This window comes from Euprymna scolopes, chromosome 23 (assembly GCF_053919585.1).
Source record: "Euprymna scolopes isolate OS-2025 chromosome 23, ASM5391958v1, whole genome shotgun sequence".
In the NCBI taxonomy this organism is placed as follows: Eukaryota; Metazoa; Mollusca; class Cephalopoda; order Sepiida; family Sepiolidae; genus Euprymna; species Euprymna scolopes.
The window spans coordinates 19828455-19843312 of NC_136504.1; the positions used below are offsets into that span (position 1 = coordinate 19828455).

The window sequence follows — 14858 nt, forward strand, 5'->3', positions numbered from 1 at the left end:
AGTTGTTTTGCCAATGATAGTTTTCTTCGATTTTCTGGCCACAGAAATCAAGTCTTTTGTCTCGATCAATGTTTAGTGATTTGGGTTGTTTACAAAAATATCTTATTTTTTAGACAAAGCACATGAATAGAAAATTTTCAATTAAAAATCAGAACTCGGGAAAATATTTGAATTTTCTCATCATCATCATTATTATATATATATATATATATATATATATATATATATATATAACAACAAGAACTTGGACATTTCTTTATTTCTGGTTAAAATACTATATTGTTGTCTTTGATGTGTATTGATGGTATTTTTGTTTCTTTATAGCAATAAATATTGTAAATATTGTCTTTTTATTTTCTTTTTTCGTATGATGCCTTCATCAATGCATTCCTTTATTTTGTATGATTTTCTTTCTAGAACCTCTCGTCCAAAACTGGCGATGAAATCAGTGTTACTATGGGACAAGACATCATTCGTATCACAACAGAAAATCTGGTAAGTTCTTTCGCCAATGATTGTTTTCTTCGACTTTCTGGCCACAGAAATCAAGTCTCTTATCTTGATCAATGTTTAGTGATTTGGGTCATTTAAAAAAAAAAAAAAATCTTTTAGACAAGTACATGAATTGAAAATTTTCAATTAAAAAATCAATACTTGTAAAAAGCACATAAAAAGCTACCGGATATAAAACTAAAGAGTTACTTATTAGCTTTGTATACTTGTACTTTGTTCCATTGTCACCATGAATCGATTGAGTTGGCTCCACCCGTTGAGTTGACTTGAATTGAGGTCAACCACGCCCAATGATTCGATGCTATGAGTGTAAGCCATTTGTGGTTTTAGTGATGTAGAGGTGAGGGCCCAGGATCAGTTTGACATCTTGTTTCATCATCTTGACGCAACGTTTATCACTATTTATCAAGGCCAGGTGAACACTGATAAGTTTTTTTTCCTGTTTTTCAAAAGAGTCACACCACTTATTAAGGCCCAGAGGCCACTTGACGATAAGGGTTAATGAGTGTACAGTAGTCAATGGGAAAATGTATTAATCGTTAGCAGTGGAAATTTGGTAAATTGGATTACTTAAGGGAACGACTTATCAAGAACTTGTTCAAGTTGGGCTTAAAAACAACCATATTGTAGTCAGTTGGAAAGCAGGCAAATGGAAGAGTTCCAGAAGTGTGCAGTTCTAAAAAAGAAACCTTGTTCATGGAATCTAGGTTTATGTTTCGACACAGATAAAGAATGAGGGAAATTATTGATAGTGGCTTCAGCTAGATGGGTGTTTTTCGTGAAAGTCAGTCCAGGGGTGACTATAGATTGGAGCTTAGTTAATAAGTTTTAGGTAGATGGTGAGACATATAGCAATTGCTATTACAACGATAATAAATTATACTGGGTAAATATTTCTGTAAGCCAATTTAATGATAAAAATTGTTTGTATTAATCTGGCAGTTATCCTCATCTTGTTTGTTTGTACCCATTTTTATTTTCTGGTTTTCGTTTGGTGCCTTTTCTTGTATTCGCTAACCATACAGCCATTTTAACTGAACAATTCAAAAGAAAAGCATATTTGATGTTTTAAAATTCCAAGATTAGCAACATGTGAGCAGATAACTGAAATTGATTCTTTGATTAATATTGCAAAGAATGGCCACATATTTCCTTGCTGACAATGCACATTTTTTATTTTTTTACTTGAGGGTCACCACTTATAGAGGCCACTCCAGGATAAGGGTTAATAAGTGTTAGGTAGTTGATGAGATAAAGCCATGATGATCAGTAAGGGTGGAACTTGGGTAAGGCTTAATTATTTAACGAGGACAACTCAACAAGAACTTATTAGGTTGGCAATTAAGTTCTTGTCATTTTTTAAATCTACACTTTTTTAAAGCAAAATAAGAACAAACAACTATTTAATCAATTATGTATTCTCCTTCTGTGTTCACAACTTTTTCCCATTGTTCAACAAAATTCTCAATAACTTTTTTAGCAGAGATCATTTGATTTTTACTCGAAAAATATAATAAATAAATTTTCCAAACACAATATATTTAAAAACAGCAAAAACTTAGTTGCCAACCGAATATATTAGACAAAAACGATCATAGTCGGCTGGGAAGCAGCCCTATGGTATTGTGTTTTTAGTGAAGGACAGTTCGAGGAAAGAAATTCTATGGAATTTTCCTTTAGTTTTAAGCACAGATAGAAAGTGACGGAAGTTGTTGACTGTTGTTGTAGCGAGATAAGTATTTGTTATGAGCATTTTACATGGGGGGGGGCATAGATTCAAGCTCAGTTGAGTCTGTTGCAAAATACACGTATGGGGAGGAGGTGTTGTCTGGAATCCTTTTGTCTTCTCAGATGATTTAATAGATCAGCCTATGAAAAATGAACTCGTCCACATGAACAACAGGAGAAAAAGAAAATTCTTTAATTTCTGTGTTGACTGCTCAGACTCACTCTTTTGTAAGAAGTATTTTCTGTATTTATGCAAAATAAAGGATTTGGAATTTTCCAGATAGTTTGCGTAAAACATCAGAAGGTTTCAAATGAAAGTTAAATGATTTTTTTTTCTTATGCAAGTACTAAGGCCAATTTTTTTTAATGAAAAATGTATTTCTATTAATATAAAGATAATTCAAAGAAAAATTCATTGAAAAATGAAAACGATATTCTTTTTCTTGTTATGGGGAAAAAATGAATAATTATGGGACAATTTTTACAAAACTTTAAGAAAATTAAAATTCAAATCAACAAAAAAAAATCACTCATTGTAAGTTTCATTTAAATCAAGAAAAAAAACATTGTAAGTTTCATTTTAATCAAGAAAAAAATCATTGTAAGTTTCATTTTAATCAAGAAAAAAATCATTGTAAGTTTCATTTTAATCAAGAAAAAAATCGTAAGTTTCATTTTAATCAAGAAAAAAATCATTGTAATTTTTATTTAAATCAAGAAAAAAACAAAACATTTCTTGAAAAAACAACTAATAGTAAACAAAATAATAATAAACCAATAATAACAAATAAATGTTTTCTGAAATGCTTCTGTGATTTCATTAGCTCATTATTTCGGAATGTTTTGGCATTTTATATAAATGACAAGAAAAATTCTAACAATAACATGGTCCTTATTCTGATTACGAACCCTCTTATTGGTTGGTGTTTAATCGGATTTGATTGAAACACTTTGGAAGATCGATTGTTGGTACCACTTCAGCAACATAAGCCACTTTCTCTCAATTCTTCATGGGAATAGCAGTATGACTCTGTGGTTATAGTCAGCTAACATACTTCCTAATTTCCGACGTAGCTACCAGAAGCTGTGACAAGGTAAATCAGTTCCTTCACTCTTATTCTTTTTCACTATTTCTATTATGAAGCGATTTATTGAAATAAAGTATAAGAGAAGGACATTATTGAAAAATATACAAATAATATAGATATACAATTAAAATGAACAAAATTATACAGATAAAAATAGCACAATTAGTCTTTATTTGCACTTTTAATAACAAAATAAAATTCTTTTAAAATTTTATTTGAAATTTTACAAGAAATATGTTTATGCAATTTTAAAAAACAGTTGTTTTTTATAATTTGAAAAAGAAAAGTTTTTATATGAATTTATATAATAAATATACGTTTATGAAAGTAACAAAATTAATGAAATCAAAATAACAGTTTCAAACATCATAAAAAAGTGCATCCAATACATAATATTCCCAAAATAGTTTTAAGATTTTAAAATGTTATCAATAATTCTTTAAAAAAAATGATGAAAAAAGAGTTTTCAATAATGCTTTAAAAAAAAAACAAACTAATTTCAATATTCTTAATTAAAATAAAACTGAAAAAACTTTTCAATCATTATTAAATAAAAAAGAATTACAAGAAAAACAATAAAAAAAAAAGTGTGCATGCACAGGGGAGATATAGACATGAGAGAAAAAAGTGAAGGAACTGATTTCCTTTGTCACCGCTTCTGGTAGCGTTATGCTGGAAGTTAGGAAGTACATTACCCTAACCCTAAACGTATCCTAATCAATAGAAGAGAATCAAATTTATCGAAACAAAAAAATAATTAACATACTTTAACTTTCTCCCTCCCCCACACAAAAAAAAAAAAATTATAACATTTGTTTCATTTTCCTTGTCAAAAAATTTTTTCATAAAATTTAAATACAATGACTTGCTTTAATTGCTGTTTAATTTTTTTTTTCTTGTTTGATAGCGTTACCTCGTTTTGATTTTGAGGCTTGAGTGTTTTTATTCAGGAAATTCTGACTTTGTGCAAATAACCGGGAGATGATAATAAAAAAAAAGTTGGTTTTGGCATGGGTTACAAACTGTACCAGTACCAGTTTTTATCACCAGACAATTTGCTTGTGTGTGTGTGTGTGTGTGTGTGTATATATATATATATATATATATATATATATATATATATATATATATACACAATAGATGTCTGTATTCAATGTGTGTGCATGTGTGCGAGAATATCTCAAATATATTGAATTTTCTTATTTTTCTCCTTTGTATTTTGTGCAACAATAAATATCCAAAAACATTTCCTTTTTTTTTATCTTTGCATGAATTCAAGTTCAATCCTGAGTAAAGTCGCTATAGCAAAAAGAATGATGTACTAAAAGTGTTTTTAATTTTCTTTTGAAACTCACTCCCAGTTAAGTCCCATTAATTTTTTTCCCCCTCACGTTCATCTCCAACGAGGCACATCGTCACTTCGATGTAAGGGGCTACTTTTTGAAACCATGCCTAGGAAAGATTACCAAGATATGGATTTAGGAAAGCCTGTTTTATTGCAGATATCCTAACTGTTATGTCTGAATTTATATACCGTTCACTGGATAAGGCAGGGGAGGTCAGTAGCCTTAGCTATATCTTAGGTCTTTGACAAGGTATAGCACAATGGTCTTCTCATGAAAATCAGATCCTATGGTATTACTGAACGAATATTTAACATAATTAAATCCTTCTTAAACAAGAGAAGAATCCAAATTGTCCTCAATGGTCAAAAAATATAATAATATAATATTTAAGATATAAATGTGGGTGTACCTCAGGGATCGATCCTTGAACTTTTATTATTCCTGATATTCATAAATGACCTCCCTGATAAAAGAAAAGTCTCTGAGATGGGCATATTTGCTCTATAACAGACATGAGGGGAAAAGAGATGGGCACTATGATCTATAGCAGACATGAGGGGAAAACGAATGAACATGTATCCAAGGCAATGACGGAAACTCTAGAAGAAAAGCCTCAAGTCTGCATTGGAATGAGGACAATAATGGATGGTAACGTTTAATGCTGTGAAGACTAAGCCTGTCTCCTTCTATAATTACAAGAAACCACCAATACCTATGGCTAATGATACACTACCTGAAAGTAATTTGTTCAAATTCCTTGGCTTAATGTTCATAGGGAACATGAGTTGGAACAGATACATCGAGAGCATTACTGTGGCTGTTGGGAGGAAGGTGGGCTCTCTCTACCGTATTAGAAAGTTACTTATGCCTTAAAGCATCCTGTACTTCTACAAGGCCACCATCCGCTCATGTATGGAGTATTGTTGCCACATCTGGGCTGGTGCATCTGCTACTAGTTTCTCACTCCTGGGCAGGGTTCAAAAGAGTTGCCAACCTAAGAAGTTTCGAACTGTCAGCTATGCTTCAGCCTCTGTCCCATCGCCGAAATGTTGCATCCCTCTGCTTGTTTTACTAATATTTAATGGTAGCTGCTCTAACGAACTACAAGCCCTTGTACCCCCTCAATATAAATATCTCCAACAAACTCGACAGGCAGCAAAGTCCCACTCCTACATAGTAGAGATTCTCATATGCTTGAAAGCCTTCTACTCTGATAATTTTTTCCCCAGACTTTGGAATTCTCTTCTGGGTTCCTGCTTCCCTGATTGTACTGACATACAGAAGTTGAAGTGTAATGTGAACAGACATCTTGTTGCTCAACTCCCTACATAGTATGCTTGCAATTATGTCCCAGATAGTAGCCCTCTACACCTAAAAGGCACTGTACCTTGGGGTAAAAATGCAATTAAAAAAAATGTTGGTTGTTATATTTTGTTCTGGAGTAGTTAACACTGCTATGTCCATGGACAATATGGATTCGTTTGGCTTATATAATGCCAGACATTCAAGCAGAGAGTACAGCTCACAGTGAACCCCAGGACTCGTTCAGCTTATAATTGTGATCCCCTTAAACTGGACAATAACATTGGCTATCAAAAGATTTTGAAAAAGGACCAAGAAGGATCTGTTTTAGATAAACAACCAACTTATTTTCAACAAACACATATTTTTTTTTTACCTTTTTTTGAAAACACAAACATTGGCTCCACAACGGTTTTTCAATGAGACAAAAAAACGACCTCAAAAGTTTCTTTTTCAAAAACTGTGATTAGAAAACAAAAAATTTAATTACTATGATCTTAAAAATTCTCTGTCGATAATCGGTATGACTTTATTCTCAGTAAAACAATGAGAAAAAGGGGGTAAAAAAAGTAATTAACCCCACAAAGGATTGAAACCACATTCACTCCATTACAAGAATTCAGGACAACTAGAATGCTTAACTGGATTTTCGTTACAAAAAGAGATTTCAATTTATTTTTCTTACAAATCTTTCTGAACTCAAAATTCTTCATATTTTTTTTTTCTCGAGAGTTAAAATAAATTCTTAGTTAGCTGGTGGTCTCCGTGAAAAATTGAACATTCTTTCTGTTAAAACCACATGTACGTCTTTTTTCATGGAAAATTTGTGAATATTAATTTTGCCTATTTTTCTATAAGATTGTGGTTTTTCTGTTTATCTAAATAGTACAGACTTTGTTTTTTTTTTTTTGTTTGTTTTGAACTTCATTTTTTTAGATCTGGATTTGTCTTGTGATTCTATTTAATTTTCAAAATGGAAGAGCTTTCGATGCAACTTGTTGAAATGATGCGTCTGCAGCAAGCTCAGACATTAGAGTTGCTGAGACAAAATATGGAAAGACAGAAAGAAAACGATGAAAGATAACTGCAGCTGATGAAGTTCATTGAAGAAAAGCAAAGTAAGATGCAGAAGGAGTTAAATAGACAGCGATAAATGGAGAGAAAACAAAAAGAGAAAAAGAAAGGAATTCAATGAAAAAATACTGGAAATGCAGATGCAGGCAGAGGAAAAATTTGAACTATTAACTCAAGTAATAGCAAATAAAGACAGTTATGAGTCAAACCAGAATGTTTTTTTTTTTCAAACCATGATCTGGTCAGCATTAGAAACATTTCACTATGTTCCTGAAGAGCATTTGACTTTTGAAGCCTATTTTTGCAGATTTGGTGATGTATTCAGGATAGATTGCAAGTCATGAAGCAAGTAGATGAAGGTTTGTCTTTTATTACAAAAATTGGGAGCTGTGGAACATAAGTTCGTGGACTACATCATCTTGAAACAGACAAGCGAATTATCTTTTGATGCGAAAGTGAAATCTTTGATGGAATTATACTGTCCAAAATCCAGCTTATTTCATAAAAGATGGAAATGTATCAACCTGACCTGCAAAGAAAGCCAAGATTTCACCACATTTGCTTCAGTCATAAATAGACGCTTTGATGACTTCGTCATTGATGGCCACCAACTTTAAGGTCCTGATTTTCATTCAAGGCTTAGTGTCGACCAAGGACCCTGAACTCGGACACTGGGCACTAAACAGATTGGAAAGAGAACCAAATATAACCTTTCAACAATTAGCAGAAGAAAGCCAAAGGATCATTTTGGAGAAGCAAGACTCTAAAAATATAGGAGTGACCGGAGTAGCACACATTAGAAAGGTATGAAATAACAAAAGTAGCACACAATAGAAAGGTACGTAGTAACAAAAAATCAAGTGAAAGCCAAACATAACTTTCCAGAAAAATGTCAAAAGAAACCAGATTTGCCCTGTTACACATGCAAAAGATGTGGAGAACTTCACTGGCAGAACGATTGTCCATACTGGTTCTGGAAATGTGATCTGTGCAGACACAATGGACACAAAGCCTCACATTGCTCACCAAAAGGATTCTGCAGTGGCTATGTAAAAGCAACAAGGACTCAAGCGAAGGACAAAAATGTATAGCAGTATGTTACGGTAAAAATCAGGGGATAAGGATGTTAGACTTCAACTTGACAGTGGTTTGGGTTTGTCCTTGGATGAGGATGATGAGAATTAAGAAAGTTGCTCGTTCAGTAACTGGAGAAAGAATAAAATTTGAAGGTGAGGTTACTACTAATGTAATGTTGAAAGGAAAGACATTGAAACTCAAGATGTTTGTGTTAAGAAACACTAATAACCATTTTGATACAGACTCGATCCAAAAATTTGAACTCTAAGACTCACTCATTAGCGGGTTTTGTCAGAAAATGGATAACCTTACAGCTGAAGCTGAAAAACTAAAGAAAGACCTGAAAGAGTCGTTTCCCAATGTTTTTTTACGGATAAACTAGGTCGCTGTACAAAAATGGAAGTGAAGTTCAAATTACAAGATAGCTCATAGTAGTAGACAGTTTCTCCAAGTGGCCAGAGGTCTTTAGATGTAAAAGCCTGACTACTGACTTGACTATAAAACTTTTCATGAGTTATTTGCACAGTTTGGAGTGGTTGACTGTTTACTGTCAGATAACGGCACTCAGTTTACATCTGGGGATTTTAAAGAGTTCATAGAGAACTTCCAAGTGAACCACATCACAACTCCAACATACCACTCAAGGTCAAACGAGCAGGCTTAAAGGTTTGTGCACACCTTGAAGAAGGCTTTGAAAAAGACAAGGGCACTCCATTTGAAAAAAAGTTTACAATAATTTCTTCAGATGTACCCAGATGTCTCTGGCAGAAGTGATGTTTGTTAAAAAAATACGGCCAGGCTTTGACAAATTATTTGCAAAACAGGCAAAACCCGCAAAGACAACTGTTCCCATGAAGAAATACATGCAGGAATAAAAAAAAATATTTTTCCAGATGCACAAAGATAATAATTAGGGCTATGACAACAGCATATTCTTTTCATTGTTTTTACTCTCGAGTGTATATCTGACACAGACACAATCAACTGCGGATCACATCACCCTACACAAAAACATATACGATATCAATGGATATATATATCCGAGAATCAAAACAAGGAAAGAATATGCTGTTGTCATAGCCCTAATAATAATACTTTCTGGGAACAGGGAACGATCAAAAACAGGATTGGCCATATGGTCTACATGGTGGAAGGAGCGCATAAGAAACACTTGAACCAGATATGCAAATGTACTTCGGATGAGTCAAGTGAAACTCTGCCAGAAGAAGAAGAGATGTTGGACCTACAGTATGATGCATTTGACCTGAAACCCCCTCAAACAAGTATCAAAATATGTCATTCCAGCAGAAAAAGGAAACTGATGGACCCCTTAGAGGTCAACCTGAAAAAGTAAAACTATAGGGATATTTTTGGGAAATAAATCTTCAGAGGAGGGGGTTGTTCTGGGTAGTTAACGCCCCTATATCCATGGACAATATGGATTGGTCTGGCTTATATAATGCCAGACATTTCTACCTTCAAGCAGAGTACACTCATGGTTTAACTGTTCACAGTGAAGCCCAGGACTCTTTCAACTTATAGTTGTGACGCCATAAACTGAACCGCAACATATTTGAACTTCTCCATATCAGTACAGTCAGGGAAGCATGTAGCAGGAAGAGAATTCCAAATTCCAGCTGTTGGAGGGAAAAAACTATTTGAGTAGAAAGTCTGGCATTTATGGAAATCTCAACAGTGAAGGGGTGTTATCTTGCTGTTAAATGAGTTTGTCAGGGATATATGTCGAGGGGGCACACGTGCAATTAGTTTATCAGAGCACATTCTATTAAAATACTTGCAAAACAGACACAAGGATACAACATTATGGCGATGGGACAGGGTTTGAGCTTAGTTGACAAAGTGGGACCTATTAGATTGAAGACTCTTTTTGGGACCCTATCCAAGAGTAGAGACTATTGGTAGATGTACCAGCACAGATGTGACAAAAATACTTTATGCATGGGCAAATGGTGGCCTTGTAGAGGAACGTGATACTCTCAGGTGTGAGTAGTCTTCTAGCATGTTAGAGAGAACCCACCTTTTTTGCAGCAGCCTTTGCAATGTCCTCAATGTATTTGTTCTATTGTCATCATTTTTGTAAAATATCAAAATCCTTCTGTTTTTCTAATCAACATGATTCTATTGGTGAACATACACGTTTTAGATTTTCAAACAGTTTTATTTTCTTGTGTGTGAGCGTTAGCAAGCTATACAGGACTACTTGCTAAAAGCATCTTCAGTGCTGTACTCTTTTTATCGGAAGTTTTCACCATCCTTCTATAAACGGCTGTGATATTCTGAAATGTTTACCCATCCAGTTACTGGCAAGGTTCAACATTGCTTAACGTTAGTGATCTAACAATAACTGATGTGTCAATGTTATAACTAGGGCTATGACAAGAGAACATTCTTATTGTTTTGACTCTCGAGTATATATCCGACACATTTAGACACAGTTAATCAATCGAGAACCACATCACTTTATATCTAAAAACGTATAAGATATTAACAGATATATACCCGAGAGTCAAAATAAGGAAAATAATATTCTCTTGTCATAGCCCTAGTTATAACGTTGTATTCTTCAAATTATGAACTGATATTTAAATGTATGTCTGACAAAAATGCGTGTGACACGTTTTGCTGTTGGCTTCTAACGTCTGAAACTGCTTACAATTTTAAAATTTGCATTTCGTGCAGAAAAAGACGAGTCCAACATTCTTGCAAATTATGAATAAACAAAAAGCTGAAATATGTCAACTAATGATCGACTTTGGACGTCCTGCATAATTTAAGCTTGTCTTTTTTGTAGAAAAATAAACTTGCTCGAATGCAAAAGGGTTTCATGAAAAATTAATTAGATCTATGGTCAGTTGTTTTTAGCGATTCATGTTCGAGTAAGATTATTCATATAAAACACGATATTCACAAAGGCTGCAAATCTCATTTTAATGCATTTTATTTAAGGAATTGCATCTTAAAAAATAAATAAATTCAGTGTTTTAGCAGTTCATTTCACATTTTAATCGAAATATATATATATATATATATATATATATATATATACTAGCCTGGGTAGCCGGCATTGCCCAGGTGTTTGGAGGTATATGTTGAGCAAAAAAAAAAAAGTGGTAGTAGGAAGGCAGGCTTGAACCCGTATCACAAAGAAGGAAAAGAACGGGGGAAAAAACGTGACGTCTTTGCTGTTACAACCACCGCCAAACCAGAAGTGACGTAGGTTTAAGTTAAGGCTAGACATTTGAAAAGAGGGGATGACTTTTGAAAATATCGGCGAAAAAAGTGACCCATCCCTGTAGAAAAGTGTCAAGTTGAAGGTGAAGAAATTAATGTTTTTAGCCAATTTTTCGATATTTCTTGTCTGAAAGACCGAGCTTCAAAACGATACTGATCTTGTGAAAATCCGTCGCCTTTGTCGAAAGTTTTAGGCAGACATGCAAGCATACATACATTTATATATTGGTAGCTCAAATTTTGACCCAAACCTATTAAAACGCTTGCCCTATTTCTGAATACCCTTTATATAAAATTTCAAATTTTTATACCAGAAATTGTCTGAGTAATTTGGTAGAAAAACCTTTGACCCTTATTATGACCCCTATTATGACCCCTTAACATTTATTGTTTTGGGCTCAAATCAAGTTAAGTTAGATTCATGTCTAAAGAACCTATATCTAAAATTTCAAGTGTTTAGACCCAAAATTGGCAGAGTTTGGTAGAGTTTTCAAAGATCAAATCGTTGAACTTTGACCCCTTAACAGCCAAATTTCTCGCCGAAAACGGATTACAAAGATTTTCCCAAATCTCAGTATCCTGTATATCAAATTTCGAGTCTGTAGACTGAAAATTGAGAGAGATATTGTGTAGGAAAATGTACACAGACAGACAGGCACACAGACAGACACTTTCACTTTTATAGATATATAGATATATATATTAGCAGTTCCACCCGGCTTTGCTGGGGCCCTATGTACTGTTCATAACTTTATGTGCATATGTATATATATATATATATATATATTAAAAAGTTTGACTCGTGTCCAGGTAACTTACATCTAAAATTTCAAATGTTTAGACCCAAAATTGGCTGAATAGTTTGCTAAAGACAGCAACGATCAAATCTTTTGAACTTTGCACTTGGCAGCTAAATTTTAACTCAAAAATGGATTAAAAAGCTTGCCCTATGTCTGATTACACTTTATGTAAAATTTCAAATGTTCAGACCAAAAATTGGCTGAGTAACTTGGTAGAGACTGCAGAAGTCAAATTTTTTTAAACTTAACATTTATTTTGAACTCAAATCAAATTAAGTTTGATCCATGTCCAAGTAACCTACATTAAAAAATTTCAAGTGTTTAGACCCAAAATTGGCGGAGGAGTTTGGTAGAGTTTTTAAAGGTCAAATCGTTGAACTTTGACCCCTTGACAACCAAATTTCTGGCCGAAAACCAATTAAAGATTTTCCCAAATTTCAATACCCCTTATGTCAAATCTCGAGTGTGTTGACTGAAAATTGACAGAGTAGTTTGGTAGGGAAATGTACACACACACATACACACACACAAAGACAATTTCACATCATATATATATATATATATGATGTAACACATTGAAAAATACTTGCAACTTCTCTTCCAACTTTCGGATTTTGTCATTATGTTTATATTCCTTTATTTTCTTTTAATGTTATAAGTTCTTTTTCTTTTGATGAGTTAAGGGCAGAATATATTAAAAAAAAATTGACATAATAATTACCTGAATGATTTTGCCCTACAAAACAGGTGCTGTCAAGAATTGCACATGTCAGCATACTTAAAGAAATAAACGGTAAGATGGTCAACATCTTGAAATTTGGAATATAGACTTTTGTCATTCATTTGTTATATGCTCTCTAGTTACATCGAGCTTCATAAATTAAAAGACTGGCATAAATATATTTAACTGAAAATATATTTCCCCATATATATATATATATATATATATATATACATATATACATTCACATTTTTTTTGATTTACATAAGCATTTATATGTTGCTACACATTCATGGGCATGTTTCAGTCAGCCAGTTACTAGTAACTAGAGATCATCTCTTCAGGTACTGCTGCTTATACAAAAGTAGAGTCCGTAATGCATAAAACTTGATTTTAATTTCCAAATACTATTTAAAAATGAGCACGGTACAAAAAGTTCACAGGCAACAAAGAAATAATTGATATTAAACCTTTTTAATGATTTTATGAATATTTGTTAAGTGAATTTAGAACGCTGAAAATATACAAAAAATTTTTTTTTTATTGGATGTGTTCAAACGCAACTACATTTCTTTCTTTATCTTATATGGCCCAGGCAATGCTGGGTATCCGTGCAAGTAATATATATATATAATATATGTATGCACATAATAATATTTAATGATTAAACAAACAATAAAAATATGTCCCATGAAAAAAAGGAACGGCTCATTCATATATATATATATATATATAAAATTAAAAAAAACAAAAAAAACTTTAACTATATAATATATATATATATATATATATATATATATATATATATATATGTGTGTGTGTGTGTGTGAACAACAAAAAGAGCTTGTAGCTCTTTAAAAACGGTAAGGTAGTCATAATAAAAAATGAATAAATAACAGCATTTCAAAGCTGTTAGTATCGCTAAAAATAACAACAAATCTTTTATATATATATATTAATATATATATATATATATTAATATATATATATTAATATATATATATATATACTAGTATTGGAACTTTTAAGGGTATCGGAATCTGAAAAATGCATGCCTATTTTCCGATGCCAAAAAACGATTCGTTTAATTATATTTTTTATTTAATTTTGTTTAAAACAAAATCTGCCACTGCTGGTAATAATCATAATACAATAAGTATTTATTGATTTTTAATTACCAGTAAAATTAAAATTCATAGCAAAATTTATAAAGGCATAATTTCCTTCAATAAAATTTTGAGACAAAAAAACACATTGTCAAAATAGATATTGCTAATATTAATATTGTATGTTGCTCATTAATTGGTACAATACTCAACTCACTCAATCACACAATCAAATACTATTATATGCATATGTACACTTACAAAGTGTCGCATACACACACTTGAGTCCCTTTATTGTCGTCTGCTTATTTACGCCGATTGTAAATAAATGTATAAATTTTAATGCATATAACATTTCTCACTGAGCACCACACACATCAAATTAATATTACTTTTATTAATAACTTGTAATCAAATGTAATTTTTTTAATTGAGTGGAGAAATTTTGATTACGATTTTTCACACCCGTGGATACTTTATGGCTTTTATCTCGGTGTATGAACCCTTTTTACTTTGCAAAGATTAAAAATATTAAACATTCTATGTTTACATATCTACGTAAACTTCCACCTTTGAATATATGTAAAATATCTCTTTTGTGAAGTTATGCTTTCGAAATCATTATTGTATTTGTGTTTATCATCTAACATTTATTTCGGTCTCACACATTTACGTGAAAAATTTTCTTTAAAAATGTTCCTCTAAAATTGGTATTCTCCCAAAATCTTCCTCCCAAATTAGAACCCCTAAAAAAGAAACTTCCAACTTCAAATATCTGGTGTCTTCATAAAACTACTGGTCCCCATCACCCCACTTTAACTGGTGTCAAGAAAGGCAGTTGATCTGTAAGA

At 32.5% G+C, this 14858-nt stretch overlaps 1 protein-coding gene across 1 annotated transcript in view; it reads left to right on the plus strand.

The window, feature by feature from the left end:
- The window catches only part of LOC145245793 (unconventional myosin-Va-like), a 577542-nt gene that overhangs the window by 513485 nt on the left and 49199 nt on the right, over positions 1 to 14858 (plus strand). Inside the window, 1 exon segment of the mRNA XM_080107437.1 lies at positions 418 to 495. Within this exon segment, the coding sequence (XP_079963563.1) occupies positions 418 to 495 (78 nt within the window).